Raw genomic sequence first — 14,625 nt, 5'->3', positions numbered from 1 at the left:
TTAATGTTTTCTATACAGAAACTATTTATTAAAATACTCAGTAATATTTTACACTAACATAGAAAAAAAATTTAAAAATATAATGATTGGTATGCCTAAAATATTCAGGGTGATTTAAAATTAGGGTTGGCCCGGATATCCGGCCGGATACCGGATATTGAAACTATCCGGACACCGGATATCCGTCTAATTTATAATGTCGGATATCCGGTAATTGGCCGGATATCGAACGTTTACCAGATATCCACCGGATATTGGATATCCGACATTGCAAATCAGCCGGATATCCGGTATCCGGCCAAAAAAGTATCCAGCCCAATCATAGTCAAAATAAGCAAAGTTTTCTACTTTTATGACAATACCAGCATCATTATGAAGAAAAAATGAAAATTTCGGTTCTCTGTTAAAAAATACATCAAATTTATTTCAAGTTTCTTCTTTTATATCTCTTGAAACAATAGTTCATTTTAGAGCATAATTTCCAAAAAGTTTGGTGTGGATATATTAATGGATGTGGAATGTGGATATTATGACAGAGGAAAATTGTCGTCAAATGTTGTTTCCCCTGTTTGTTTTTGGTCAGTTCGTTCAGCCAGTATGAGGAAAGGGGATGAGATAAAGTTTGGGGTTGATTTTAGACTGTTGTAAGATCCAAGTAATAATAAAAATCCATTGATATATTTTTGTGCTTTTTTTAATAAAGGGTGAGATAGGTTGTGCTAAATTTCCGTAAAATTGTGAGTAAGCTTTCAATCAAAAATGATTATTAAGTCGAACTGTTATTAAATATTCGTTTAAGGGGGGGGGGGGGTTAATGCAACCATCTCGTAATCAATGATTAAATGACACTTAGAATCCGAATTTCGTTACGAAACTTGGCATGAGTAATCCTTGATAGGTCTATTTTCCCTAAATTAAACAAAAAGTTGGAAAAGTAACTCCGTAAAAGCTTACACACACTTTTACGGAATTTTAGCATAACCTACCTCCCCCTTTTTTACTAGAAATCCTGTATTCCACTTCTAGAAATAATGAAAAAATACCTGAAATAAATTTGACGTATTTTTTAACATAGAAAGTGGACCATTATAACTCAATCTCACACCATTACATGAATTATAGTATCTTATATATTTTTATAAATATTAAGTTTAATACTGTTAAAACAAAATCTCTAAATTATGACTCTGTGATCTTATGTGATCTTATTTTTTTTTTGTTAAATTTTATTTATTTTCAGATTTATCAGTATAGTCCATTATACAACAAAAATCTCGAATATTTTATATTATAAAAATCATATTTTCAGATAACATTAACTAATGTTTAGATGTCTAACAAATATGTTTATGTCATCAAAAATTAAACAGGGAGGGAAACGATATGATCTTTCCGTAATTGAGGCAGGGATCTCAAGGGATAAGACAATGGAAGATAAATTGATTTATATCCCCAATGATGATAAACAAATCTTATTTGTTAAAAAGTTTGGTCACTGTCATGGTAGTTTGAACCAACCAATCAATATTGAATCCTACCCAAAGTGTTTTAGCCAACGAATGAGATAATTTGAAATTATGAAACGGAGGGGACATTAGATTGTTTATTACATTAGTCCCCAAAGTTTTATATATTCTTTCATTCAAGTGTTGTGTTAAATCATTATTTGTTAGTTCACCTACACCTACAGGAGGGGTAATTTTGATTATCCTCATTGGGGATGTATTGTACATCAATTTGACGTCCATTGTCTTATCCCTCGGGATTTCTGGATGTCATTAATTATAAATTGGGTAAAAAATAGCTCAAAACCATGCCTTGATTTCAATCCAAAGAAGATTACAGCCAAAAACCGCACTGGGAACAATATAAAGCTTCCCTTTAATGGAGAACTCAATCGGTTCAGTAGTTATCAAAATCTTAAGCTACAGGCAAAATAAATGGGTATAGTCCCTTTCATGGCAACCCCTCTTAAGGGGTGTTTTGTCGTATTTTCATATTACCTTTTCCTCTATTTCTGGCCACTGCGTGGAGCTCTAACCCTGTGTGGCTTACTGCTTAACCCTGCGGGACAATGACCTAACTTAACATAACCTAAAAAAAACTATCAAAAGCTACTGTAAAAATACGATGAAACGCCCTTTAAGAGGCGTTGTCACGAAAGGGACTATTTCCCAAAAATCTTACTACATGATATAACAGGATGTATCATATCGTTTTCATATAGAAAAAGGTTTGCCCAAGATGGCTGAACGGCAAAAATTGTCCGTTCACTGCAGAACGTTGCATTTTTATGCACTCAAAGGTAAAGTAATTTTTTGTCCAGTATGGCTTCAAAACCGATCAATATCCGCTGGATTAGAACCGGTTCACAGTCATACTGAAAAATCGTGTATTGTATTGTATCCAGTGTTCTACGAATACAAAAATATACAATTATAATATTTAAACTAGTTTTGTTTTGTTTTGTTGACCGTGCCTTCGGAATCTAGGGGAAACAAAACTGGTTTTAATCTTATAATTTTAGTTTTACATTTTTATATCCGCGGAAAGCTGTTTATAATATGATGCGATAAATAACTAGCACTCGCTAGAATATGAAAAAAGTGTGTGTGTGTGGGGGGGGGGGGTCCATTTTAGAGCCTACATTTACATTTTAGTTTTAAAAAGAAAAAGTAAAAAAAATTAGGGGCGGGGGTTTCCTGGAGTTTTTTTTATCTTGTAAGGGTGGTGGTACCTTCCCCTAAAATAATTATCAAACTTTTTGGACATGTAGGAAGATTGAGGGGGGGGGGGGGAGTTGGTGCTTCTCCATGATGGAGAAATCAATCGGTAGTTACAGTATAAGTTATCGAATTCTTAAGCTACAAAAAATAAACAACATTATATCTAATACTAGTTCATGCGTCCCTAGCCTAGGGGTTGATGACTAAAACCAACCTAATATATTTTTAAAGATCCAGCTCTGAACTGATATTTCTAAGATCTTTAGCTCCAGACAAAAACAACCTTACTACCTTATATAATCTAGGATTATGAGCCCCTCTGTCAAGACTGGGTGGAGGGAAAGTGCATTGGAGGAAAAGGAAACTCTTGCAGGTCAGTTACAGTTACAGTTAGCAATGGTTTGGTGATAAACAAAAGCACCCCTTCTGTAGATTAGAATTCTTTGGACTCTACTAGTATAGAAGTAACCAATCCAAATTCAATAAAAGTTTTTGGCCTCCCTCAACCCTTTGAAGTACAGCTATCATCACGACTGTAAATTTATTTTACTCTTGTACCCAGCGTTTCGGAGCCGGAGCCGGGAGCCGGGAGCAGCAACATTTTGTGTGGAGCCGGAGCCGTATTTTTCGTTAATATCTGCTCCGGCTCCAGATTAGCTAAAAATGATTTTTTAAAGTAATATTATAATTTGGCAACGGTCTATTTCCATATAATAAACTGAAAAACTATTGTTACTTAACAAATAGACACACATCCTTCTTCTTTTATATAGCTTTAATCAAATAAAAGCAAAATATTTAGGTAAATACTTCTCATAGTTGGCTCAAAAACTTTGGGTAGGTACTTTTGATTAATTTTAATGAACCTGTTCCCAACTTTTAATGTCCAACTTTACTTTGATTAAGTTTAATATACAGAAAGGATAATTTTGTTTATCATTATTGCGGATATGATATCAATTCATCTTCCATTGTCTTATCCCTAAAGATCCCTTGGGTTAAAAATTTTATTATTTCAGGGTTAGGTTTTGAACTTAGGTACCTACCCCTTCTGCAGATCGATTTTAATGGTTTAAAAGTTTGGGGACAACGAACTTTGAACCAAATACTAAGAGTATCCAAAGTTATTGAGCAAATGAATAGGATAACGCGGTTAGAAAACTTTGGGAACCAGTGTAATTTACAATGTCTTTGCCCTCCCTTTCAAAACTATTTAAAACTATTTAACAATGATTTTATTTAGTTCTCGGGATTTTAAAAAGTTTTTAAGTTAGGTAGGTAACAAATTAGGTATTAAACGCGGTTATAAAACTTTGGGTACCAGTGTAATTTATAATCCAATGTCCCCAATCTTGTTATTTTTGTTTAGTTCCCGGCACTACTACCTCGAAACTGACCAGAATATGAACCAACAAAATAAGGTAAATAGTTATTTATACTATCGTATTATAGACAGCTTTCCGCGGATATTTAAATTAAAAACTATAAGATTAAAACCAGTTTTGTTAGCCCCGAGGGAGCGAAGGCCCGTGTCAACAAACTGGTATTAATTTAATGCTTCTTATTTAAATATAAATTCTTAGAAAAATGTCTTTAATATGCGATAATAGACCCCACAGGGTGATGACCCCCCCCCCCCCCTCCTGTAGTAGAGGTAATGCCTGCTTAGGTATAGAAATTATTTTTGTTACCTTGTTATTGCTGCGTTACTTACCTTATATCTAGTTATTCTAATGGATATAGAATATACGTGGATATTATGACAGGGGAAATATTACGTCAATTTATATTGATACCATGGAACTCAGTAGGGAATGGGCGCTATCGTTAGTTTAGCCTGCTACGAGTTTTACTTTATTAGAGAATATGAAAATCTGGTGCAACATCTAAGTAATAATAATTCTCGACATTTTTATTGCCTCAGGGACCTCTAATACAATGGTCACTAAAAAAATGTGTGTTCGTTAGTAAGTCATGAAATTTGCATAATATTATATAAATATGAATTGCAATTTTTTGATTATTTTTTTTATGTATTTTTCTAAAATACAAGACATGGTATCTAAGTATTAAAGTAACAGGATGTAAAAGATCTCGCTAACTGCTTCACTAGTATGGTTCTCCTTTTTAGTTAACTTAAGTTAACTTCTTATAGAAGGTCTTACGAGAAGGTTTATAACTATTTTATGAGTGGTGTTATCACCCCTAGAAAACACCCCCCACCCTCCTAAAATTTACTTAACTTTAAAAAACAAGTGTAGAGTTTTTACTAGGGTTTGGACGGATCCTTTTTTACCGAATACCGGATATCCGGCTGATTTCTAATGCCGGATATCCGGTTCCGGCCGGATATCTGGCCAACGTTCGATATCCGGCAAATTACCGGATATTCGGCCGGATATCCGGCGTCAAAAATCAGCAGGATATCATGTAACCGGATAGTTTTAATATCCGGTATCTGGCCAGATATTGAAAATGACCGGATATCCGGCCGGATAACCGGTTATACCGGATATCCGGCCCGATAACCGGATATCCGGCTTAACCCTAGTTTTGACACTCCCTCCCATTTCCCTGAAGTGCCTCTAGAGGCTTCTAGGAGTATAGCTGCTTGTTAACGAATAAAAAAGAGCCATATAAGAGATCTAATGTATAAGACATTTAAAGTTGTAAAGCGGGGGGGAAGTTTTGACACATTTGCGTAAACAGTGAGTGTAGGCTTTATCTTTGGACTAGAGGATAGGTTAAAAAAGAAAAAAATCATTCTTATATGATGAATTTTTCTAAGTTTTAAGATTTTTTGGATAGGCCTCCAGGTTCAGGAGCTGCATGCCTAGCTGGTCTCTGGACAGGTAAAACTAAAAATATTGTTAGGAGCTCCTGATCCTGAAGGCCTGCAGCTCCTAAACCTGGAGGCCTATTTAAAAAGTCTTAAAACTTGATAAAATTTATCATATAAGAATGATTTTATCCCTAATAACCTATCCTCTTAGTCCAAAGATAAAGCCTATACTCACTGTTTACGCAAATGTGTCAAAACTTCCCCCCCTCTTGTTTTTAAGGAACCAAATACTCCAACGACAACAACCCCTATGGACACGTTTTCCAGCCCTCTGGTGGTCAGAAACATCAAAGAAACCAAGAAACTGAGAAAAATACATGTAAGTAAAAGCTATTTCTCGTATTCATTCGAATCCGGTGGATAGGAACCGGTTCTCATCCATACGAAAAAACTATGTCTAGCATCGAATTATATCCAGCTTTCTACGAATATAAAAATGTACAATCATAAGATTAAAACCAGTTTTTTTAGCCGGTGCCTTCGGCACCTCGGGGCTAAAAAAAACTAGTTTTAATCCTATAATTGTACATTCTATATCCGCGGAAAGCCGTTTATAATACGATACGAGAAATAACTATTATTGCTCGTAATGTTCATAGTCTTTCTGCAGATTAAAATAAAATCTTTTGGGCTGTTTATTGCACTAGTCCCCAAAGTTTCATAGTAACGTTTTCTTATGTGTTGAGTTTGAATGAACAACATTGGGGACTTTTATTGAATTTTGATTTGTTGGTTCATTAAGATCAGTGTTCAAACGTTTCAACCACCAATTTTAATCTACTAAAGGGATAATTTTGTGTATCAGTTTTGGATATAAATATCAATTTATCAGCCATTGTCTTATCCCTTTATATACCTAGTACTTGAAGGAACTTTCTATTTAGGTTGACTTAGACACTGGCCTGGAGAAGAGTTTCACAGAGGAAATAGTGGAGGATATTGTAGATCTTACAGGACAAGTTACACCAGGTACTAACTAAATTAACGATACCACCTCAAATACACCACCCTTTCTTATACTGGGTGAATGAATTGATTAATAAATGAGGTCCATAATAGCAAGCTAAATGAATGACAAATGGTCCTGTCAATATATCCACTTATATCTTATATCCATTTTCAGCACGGCCAGCCAAGATGAAGAAGGCAAATTTGGAAAATATTGATCCCAGGAAGGTTCGAGGTACCTACTAAGTTTTAATTAGGGTTGGGCCGGATATCCGGTCTTGCCGGTTATCCGGTCAGTTTCAATATCCGGCCGGATACCGTATATTAAAACTATCCGGTTACATGATATCCGGCTGATTTTAGACGCCGGGTATCCGGTTATCCGGCCAGTATCCGGTAATTTGCCGGATATCGAACGTTGGCCAGATATCCGGCCGGAACTGGATATCCAGCGCTAATCATTAATGATGTCCCATATTTTAGGCAGTAACATGACCCATCATCAAGATCACACAAACTGTAAATACATGTATAGAAACTTACAAAGCCAAAGATTAAATACAGCTGCCAACATATAACTGCCAGGACGTACATGATAAGTCAGCTGATTTGTGTCTATGTGACGTTCTAATGGACTGGGTGTATCATAGCGAACTAATCCATCTTCCTGCTTTCAGAACAAGCTTTTTATAATGCGAGGTGAGTGAGTTTTGCCATATTAGTTAATGTGGTGGCAGCAGGGCGAACTCACGTTACCAAACCATCGACCACTTCCCCTCATCATTCATTGGAGACATCTCCTTTTTTCTGTGGAATAAATATTCCTTTTGCTTGGTTATTTTAGATTAATTTTATTTTATTAGAAAAAAAACATTTCACACTTGTGAATTTTAAAACATTTTACAAACATTTTAGTGATTTTAAAAATACAAATAAAGTGATCCGTGATATAGTAATATAATTTAAAATGTAAATGTAAATGTAATCAAACCCCCCCCCCCCCAAACCCCCCCCGGTTTTAGTCGCTTTGATACATCTAATAGACACATTTTGGCTTGACCATGTCGTCAATCAAGATATACCCGCCTAATGAACTGCCTCAAGAAGGAATATCAGATGCCCAGTTTGAAATCTGGTCAGAACAACTGGAAATTTATCTCGAGATTGAAGAAAAATTCAGAAAGTTTTTGCCAGGAGGCAAATATGATACATGGATTCCCGCAGAACAAAATGACAAAAGAATCATTATTCCTATAGCACCAGATACTGAAGACAAGTTAGTTGATCACAGAAGAGATCTCAGACAATTCATAAGCATAGTTGCCAAATATGTTCACATTGATTACTACAAACCGATAATAAAACATTCCAGCAGCCTAAAGTGGATTTACAAAAAAATTCGTGAAGATTATGATATTCAAACCCAAGGAATTCATTTTTTTAATCTTCTTGATCTAACATGGGATTGTACTGGACAACAAACAGCAATTGGCTTCTACAACCAGTATCGCAGTATGATTATTAGCAACCTAGCGGCCAAAGGAACACATGTAAAATGGAAAGGAGAAACTTTGAAAGAAGACGACAAACTCAATACCAGCCATGAAGATTTAATCTTCCTCAATGTATTGCAAATTTTGCATCCAAAATTGCCTTCCTACATTCGTGAAAACTATGCCCACAAACTTGGTTTAGAAAACAAATTGATGGATTTTAAAACAGAAATTTTAACCAAAGCTAAACAATACATAGCAGAAATCAACGGAAATAGCGCAACCTCTATTAATGAAGATCCACAATGTAATTACATGTCTACCCCAAGAAACAACTACAGATCTAATTGGAAACAAAAACAACAGCCTAGAAGATACCCACAAAATCAACGTCAACATCCAACATCTACAACAACCTCTACCAACCAGAGCCCACCATTTTGCCAAATATGTCACCTAGCAGGACTGTCTAAAACAGTTTATCTAAGTCATTACATTGGTCAACCATCTTGTCCAACTTTGTCGGACAAAGACAAACAAATGCTTACAACTAGAATTGGACAACAACTTGGAGCCATAAGCCTAGAAGATGACCAGGATGAAGCCTCTGAAATACTAAAAGAATATGGCTATGGAGTTGATGATTGTGATGCCCAACAATCATCAAATGAGCAGGTAAAGAAAGTTTATTTTTCTGGAAATTTAGAAAAAAATATTGAAAAAAATAAAACCATCAATATTAACCAGAATGAAAATAATTCTAATTTCAGCACAGCGAGCTGTAACTTTATAGAACCTATCCCTACACAATGCTTGACAGTCCAGGATTCCAACAACAGAACAGTAAATCTGGATTTAGACACAGGCGCAACAGTAAGCTATGCAAAACTTTCTATCGTAAAAGCTCATGGTTTCACAATAAGGCCGAATTCACAACTTTCCAATCTAGCCGACGGAAAAACAAAACTGATATCTTTAGGCGAAATTGACGAAATATTCCATAGAAATTCTTGGTCTGTAAGATTTCACGCAATAGTAACGCAGCATCTTCACTGTGATTTTGTAGCAGGAAATAACTTCATTAAAGAAAATTCAATTATACAAGATCTAAATGCAAAATCTATTACAATTCATAAGAAATACAATGTGTCAGAAACGAGCAAATCATTAATATTACCAACAGAACCAAATAACTTACTTTTGCAAAACAACAACATCAACATAGTTTTACCACAACAAGAAATTCCTTTTCAAGTTCCATTTAAAGACAACACTTTGCTGGCTATTCAACCATGGCACCAAAACAAGCAGCAAGATTGGCCGCAGCCGCAATTATGTACAGTAAAACAGGGCAAAATCCTAGTAAAAAACCCTACAAATGAACTCTATCAGCTAAAAAAATCTACAAAACTTCAAATTAGAACCCTCAGCGACAACAATAAATATCAACAGGAACCAGTCATCAACAAAAAGTTTCAAGAAAACCAGCGTGAAAAGGACAATACAGACAAAATTGACATCAACAATGAAGACATCAACCCAGATATTGTCAGGTATGTTAAAGATATTAACCATACTTTTAAAGATGTTTTTAACGAAGATCTGTCCATTGGCTATAACCACAGATTTGGAAAACACATTTGTCGACTAAATTGGGCTGGGCCTAACAGACCAACAGCAACAAAAGTAGTAAACATCAATTATGACAATGAAACAAAAAAATTATTACAAGAAGTCTGTGATGATTTGACTAGTAAAAATGTTTTGGGCATTCCACAAGAAGATGATGTCATTATCCAATATTGTTCACCTAGTTTTTTAGTCCGTAAACAAAAAGCTAAAAATAAATCTAAACAGGACCTAACTAAAGATGATGTAAGGCTTGTGGTAAATTTTTCCAAAATCAATGACCATCTGAAAAATATACCAACTGCTATTACAAGACCTAAAGATATTTTCTCAGGGCTGGGTAAGTGGAATTATATAATCACATTAGATTTACAGTCTGGATTCTTTCAAAACCACATGAGTATGGAGGACGCACAATGGCTTGGAATTACAACCCCATTTGGAGGAATGAGATATTTGAAAAGATCGGGTCAAGGGTTAATTGGACAGAGTGAAGAGCTTGATGAACTTTTAAGTAAAATTTTAGGCAAGGAAATGAAAGAAGGTAAAGTTTTACGTATTGCTGATGATTTCTATATAGGTGGCAGAGATCCAAAAGAGGCTGCTGACAACTACAGAGATGTCCTGGAAAAATTTCAAGCTGGAAACATCAAGATATCACCATCAAAAACAAAGGTATTTCTTAAATCTGTAGATATACTTGGATGGAAATGGTCACAGGGTGGATATTTAAGCCCTTCACCACATCGCGTAAACGCTTTACGTAACACAAAGCATACAGATATCAAAACAGTCAAAGACTTAAGATCTTATCTTGGTCTCTACAAAACCCTTCTCCCAGCCTCCCCTAATTTAACCCTTCTCCTTAACCCATTCGACTTAGAAGTTGCCGACAGGGATAGTAAAGAAACAATTAATTGGACAAGAGATTTGATTGCTTCTTTTCAGGATTCTACATCAGCTGTTGATAATCTACAAACCCTTTATCTACCACATCCTGAGGACCAACTACTAATTGAAACAGACGCAGCAAAATGCCCCGCAGGATTGGGTCATACAGTATATGCCATAATTGAAGGTAAAAAATTACCTGTTTCTTTTCATAGCACAAAACTGTCGCCAAATCACCAAAAATGGATGGCTTGCGAACTTGAGGCCCTAAGTTTTGCAACAGCTATACATACAGAATATGATCTTCTCAAAGAATGCAAAAAACCTGTCATTCTAACACCCGACAGCAAACCAGTTTTTGATGCTATAAAAATGATCAGAAAAAATCAATATTCTGCCAGTCCACGTATTCAATCTCTCATAACAAATGTCAACAGATTGCCAATAATTGTTCAACTTGCAAGTGGAAAAAACAAACAAAACATAAGTAGTGACTATCAATCACGCCATCCTTCAGAATGTGATTCTGAACATTGTTCTGTCTGCAAATTTGTATCAGAATCATCAGATTCAGTTTTAATCCCGGCCGCCATCAATAATATCTCCGCAGAAAATAGTATGACAAACAGAAATGCCTGGAATAAAATTCAAGACCAGCAGAAAGCTTGCAAAGAAGCTAAGTATCTTCTAAAATCTGGAAAAACACCCAGCAAAATGTCAGGTAAAATTAATTCTGAAATCAGACGTCTATGTTCCATAGCCAAACTAGATAAAACCAATTTACTTATTGTCGAAAAACAACCAAATAAATACTCATCTCAAAAAACAGAATTGATTGTTATACCTCAAACTCATTTACCGGCGTTGTTATGGCAAATACACAACAAACTTCAACACCCGTCAAAAGCTCAACTTAAGTCAAATTTTGATAAATCATTCTATTCAGTAGGACTTACAGCAACACTTGAAACTCTATATAATGATTGTTTTTTTTGTTCTTCACAAAAAACGATTCCAGATATGACCAAGCATGAAACAATTACTGAAGCAGAGACCCCTGGTGTACAATTTCATGCAGATGTTTTAAGGAGACAAAGTCAATACATCTTTGTAATTAGAGATCATTTTTCATCTTATACTTCATCTAAAATTATCAAATCTGAAAATAATCAAGAACTAAAAAACGCAATTATTGATACTGTTATGCCCCTCAAATTAGCAGGTGAATGTAATATTAGAGTAGACAATGCAACTGGTTTCTCCCCTCTCCTTAAGGGCAAAGATCCTGACCTAACTAAACTAAATATCAAAATAACGGCCACAGATGTCCTAAACAAGAATGCCAATGCTGTTATAGATAAATGCTGCTATGAATTAGAACAGGAGCTAAAACGTATAGAACCGGATGGCAGACCAATATCAAACACAACACTTCAAATTGCCATATCTCGTTTAAATAACAAGCTAAGAAGAAAAGGACAAATATCAGCCACAGAAATGCTTTTTAATCGAGATATGTACACTGGACAGAATCTTAATCTAAACTATCAAGAAATAAGAAAAGACCAAATTGATACCAGAAATACAGCAAACAAAAAATTCAATGAAAAAATTAAACAAATGCCAACTTCTACCCCAAAACCAGGTGATCTTGTTACAACTCAATTAAAGCCAGATAAACATAAAGCTAGAGATATTTTTATGGTTTCAAAATGTGAAAATGATAAAGTCACTATTCAAAAAGTTATTCACCCACATACATCAAACCCTATGATTAGGTCAAAACAATATGAAACTTCAATTGACAGAATCCAGGTAACAAGAAATTTTTTAAAACCGAACAATAAAACAGAAAAAAACAAGCCTGTGATTAGTCAATGGAATCCTATTAGAAAAATAGAACATGATGAGGAAGATGATGAAAATATAAATGTCAAGGTTTTAAATACTAAAGAGAAAGATTATACTGTTCATATAAGACCACAATCCATAACTTCAACAAGACCAATTTTATATGAACATCTGGATAAAGAATTAACAGAAAGCAGAAAACAAGCTTCCAGTGAACTTCAAAAAATAAACCCTACAGAAGATATATCTGAAAAACAATCTCCCAGAAAATCTTCCAGAACACAAAATAAGGAAGCAACAAAAAAAATAGCTTCGCTATACACACAAAAACAACACAAAAAAATTCCTCAAACTGACGGAATTATGACAGAGTCCGATAGCAGTCCAGAATTAACAGATAAAAAAAGGCTTTATTCTTCTACTACTCAAAATCTACTTGATGATGAAACCGATTATAAAGATTCAAAATCTCAACAATCAGATAGTTCTGATTTTGCATGGGATTACTCAGGGAATGAAGAAATTTTAGATCCTGATGATATATTTCCTACTCCTGCTCTCGATGATTCATGGATTCGTCCACCTCTAAATCTTCAAGCAGAATCTGATAATGTTCAAACTAATCGTGTTTATGATCTTACAAATCTTTTAACAAGAATATCTACATCAGTCAAAAATATTACTGGTTCTACAGATGATGAACCTGATCCTCAAAAGAAGGGGGACGCTAATCATTAATGATGTCCCATATTTTAGGCAGTAACATGACCCATCATCAAGATCACACAAACTGTAAATACATGTATAGAAACTTACAAAGCCAAAGATTAAATACAGCTGCCAACATATAACTGCCAGGACGTACATGATAAGTCAGCTGATTTGTGTCTATGTGACGTTCTAATGGACTGGGTGTATCATAGCGAACTAATCCATCTTCCTGCTTTCAGAACAAGCTTTTTATAATGCGAGGTGAGTGAGTTTTGCCATATTAGTTAATGCAGGTTTAGAAATCAGCCGGATATCCGGTATCCGGCCAAAAAGTATCCGGCCCAACCCTAGTTTTAATTATTACATGATTTTTTTCTTTGTGGTGAACTTTTAATATCTAGTTACTAGGTAGTTAAAGTCTAACAAAATAGAATTTATTATTTACCCAGGAAGATAGTGGACATTGGACTGTTAATTACACTAGTACACAAAGTTATAATTTTTCTTAATCATTAATACTTAAAAAATTTGGGAACTATGATTGAATTTTGATTGGTTGATTAATTAAGTGTTCAAACGTTTGATTTAATAGTTTTAATCCACAGAAGGATTTTTTTGGGATGTACATTAATTTATCGTCTATTGTCTTATCCCTTTAGAGTCCTGATTTTTATCATAATATGGATAGAATACCCATTTATTTTTTGTCCATTGTCTTATCTCTGTGTAAATAACATATGATGAAAACAGCTGTTTTTTTAGAAAAATCACAGAAAACAGGAGTACAGTCTGAAAAACCCGCGAAAACTGGAAAACAGCCAGGAAAGCCCGCGAAAACTAGAGAACAGCCAGAAAAACCCGCGAAAACAGGAGAACAGCCAGAAAAACCCGCGAAAACAGCATCCCCAATGAAAACAAAATTCAAAGATAACGAGTGCAAATACTGCAACAAAGCATTCAAAGGGATTAGTTGCTTAAATGAAATGCTTTTAATCAAAGCCAAAAATATTTTTTAATACTAGGTACCTACCTTTAAAAAAACAAATTTGTTAGGCTTTTATTTTAATTTACAAAAGGGGTCATTTTGTGTATTAACATTGGGGATGTACATCAATTTAGCGGCCATTGTCTTATCCCTTTAGATCTCTGATAAGATATGCTCCTAGAAAATGATTTAAGCAATCATCAATATTTGAAGGTACCATTGGCCTGAAATCTCATTTATCCAGGTATTATTATAAGTTTTGGATCATGGAAACAAAACGAAGTTGCCGGTTTCATCGTATTTTCACAGTAGCTTTTGAAGGGTTATTTTAGGTTAGGTTAGGTTAAGTAAATGTTAATGATTGCTAGAAACAGGAGAAAGGCTACTGTGAAAAAACGACAAAAACCGGAGACTTCGTTTTCTTTCCATGATCCTAAGTTTTAATTTTAGTAGGTTGTACGTCTATTAGAGTAAAACACTAGAGGGAGAAAGGGTAAAATAACTGTATTTCCCCATCAAAATCGTCTTGTGCAACCTTCATATTGGGTC

At 34.8% G+C, this 14,625-nt stretch overlaps 2 protein-coding genes across 2 annotated transcripts; both read left to right on the top strand.

The window, feature by feature from the left end:
• The first annotated feature begins 1,307 nt into the window (after positions 1 to 1,307).
• On the top strand, positions 1,308 to 14,107 carry LOC145306348 (uncharacterized). The gene is made up of 8 exons (XM_080148437.1): positions 1,308 to 1,370; positions 2,228 to 2,305; positions 3,032 to 3,099; positions 4,096 to 4,147; positions 5,789 to 5,887; positions 6,453 to 6,537; positions 6,692 to 6,751; positions 13,854 to 14,107. Exons 1-8 carry the CDS (start codon positions 1,323 to 1,325, stop codon positions 14,105 to 14,107), a joined length of 744 nt encoding a protein of 247 aa, XP_080004563.1. The 5' UTR covers positions 1,308 to 1,322.
• Positions 7,578 to 13,118, top strand: LOC145305808 (uncharacterized). The gene is made up of 2 exons (XM_080147632.1): positions 7,578 to 10,313; positions 10,587 to 13,118. The coding sequence occupies exons 1-2, from the start codon at positions 7,578 to 7,580 to the stop codon at positions 13,116 to 13,118; spliced, it is 5,268 nt and encodes a 1,755-aa protein (XP_080003758.1).
• Positions 14,108 to 14,625: the final 518 nt, after the last annotated feature.

The sequence above is a fragment of the Acartia tonsa genome, chromosome 14 (genome assembly GCF_053477335.1).
Source record: "Acartia tonsa isolate MP-2025a chromosome 14, ASM5347733v1, whole genome shotgun sequence".
NCBI classification, from domain to species: domain Eukaryota; kingdom Metazoa; phylum Arthropoda; class Copepoda; order Calanoida; family Acartiidae; genus Acartia; species Acartia tonsa.
This window is presented reverse-complemented; position numbering and strand designations above follow the sequence as displayed.

Bases quoted from the DNA above. Each gene is read 5' to 3' on its own strand.
- LOC145305808 (XM_080147632.1), top strand. From the start codon at position 7,578: ATGTCGTCAATCAAGATATACCCGCCTAATGAACTGCCTCAAGAAGGA. The intron at 10,314-10,586 runs GTATTTCTTAAA...GCTTCTTTTCAG, and splicing joins TATCACCATCAAAAACAAAG to GATTCTACATCAGCTGTTGA.
- LOC145306348 (XM_080148437.1), top strand. From the start codon at position 1,323: ATGTTTAGATGTCTAACAAATATGTTTATGTCATCAAAAATTAAACAG. The intron at 3,100-4,095 runs GTCAGTTACAGT...ATTTTTGTTTAG, and splicing joins GGAAAAGGAAACTCTTGCAG to TTCCCGGCACTACTACCTCG. The intron at 4,148-5,788 runs GTAAATAGTTAT...CTTGTTTTTAAG, and splicing joins ATATGAACCAACAAAATAAG to GAACCAAATACTCCAACGAC.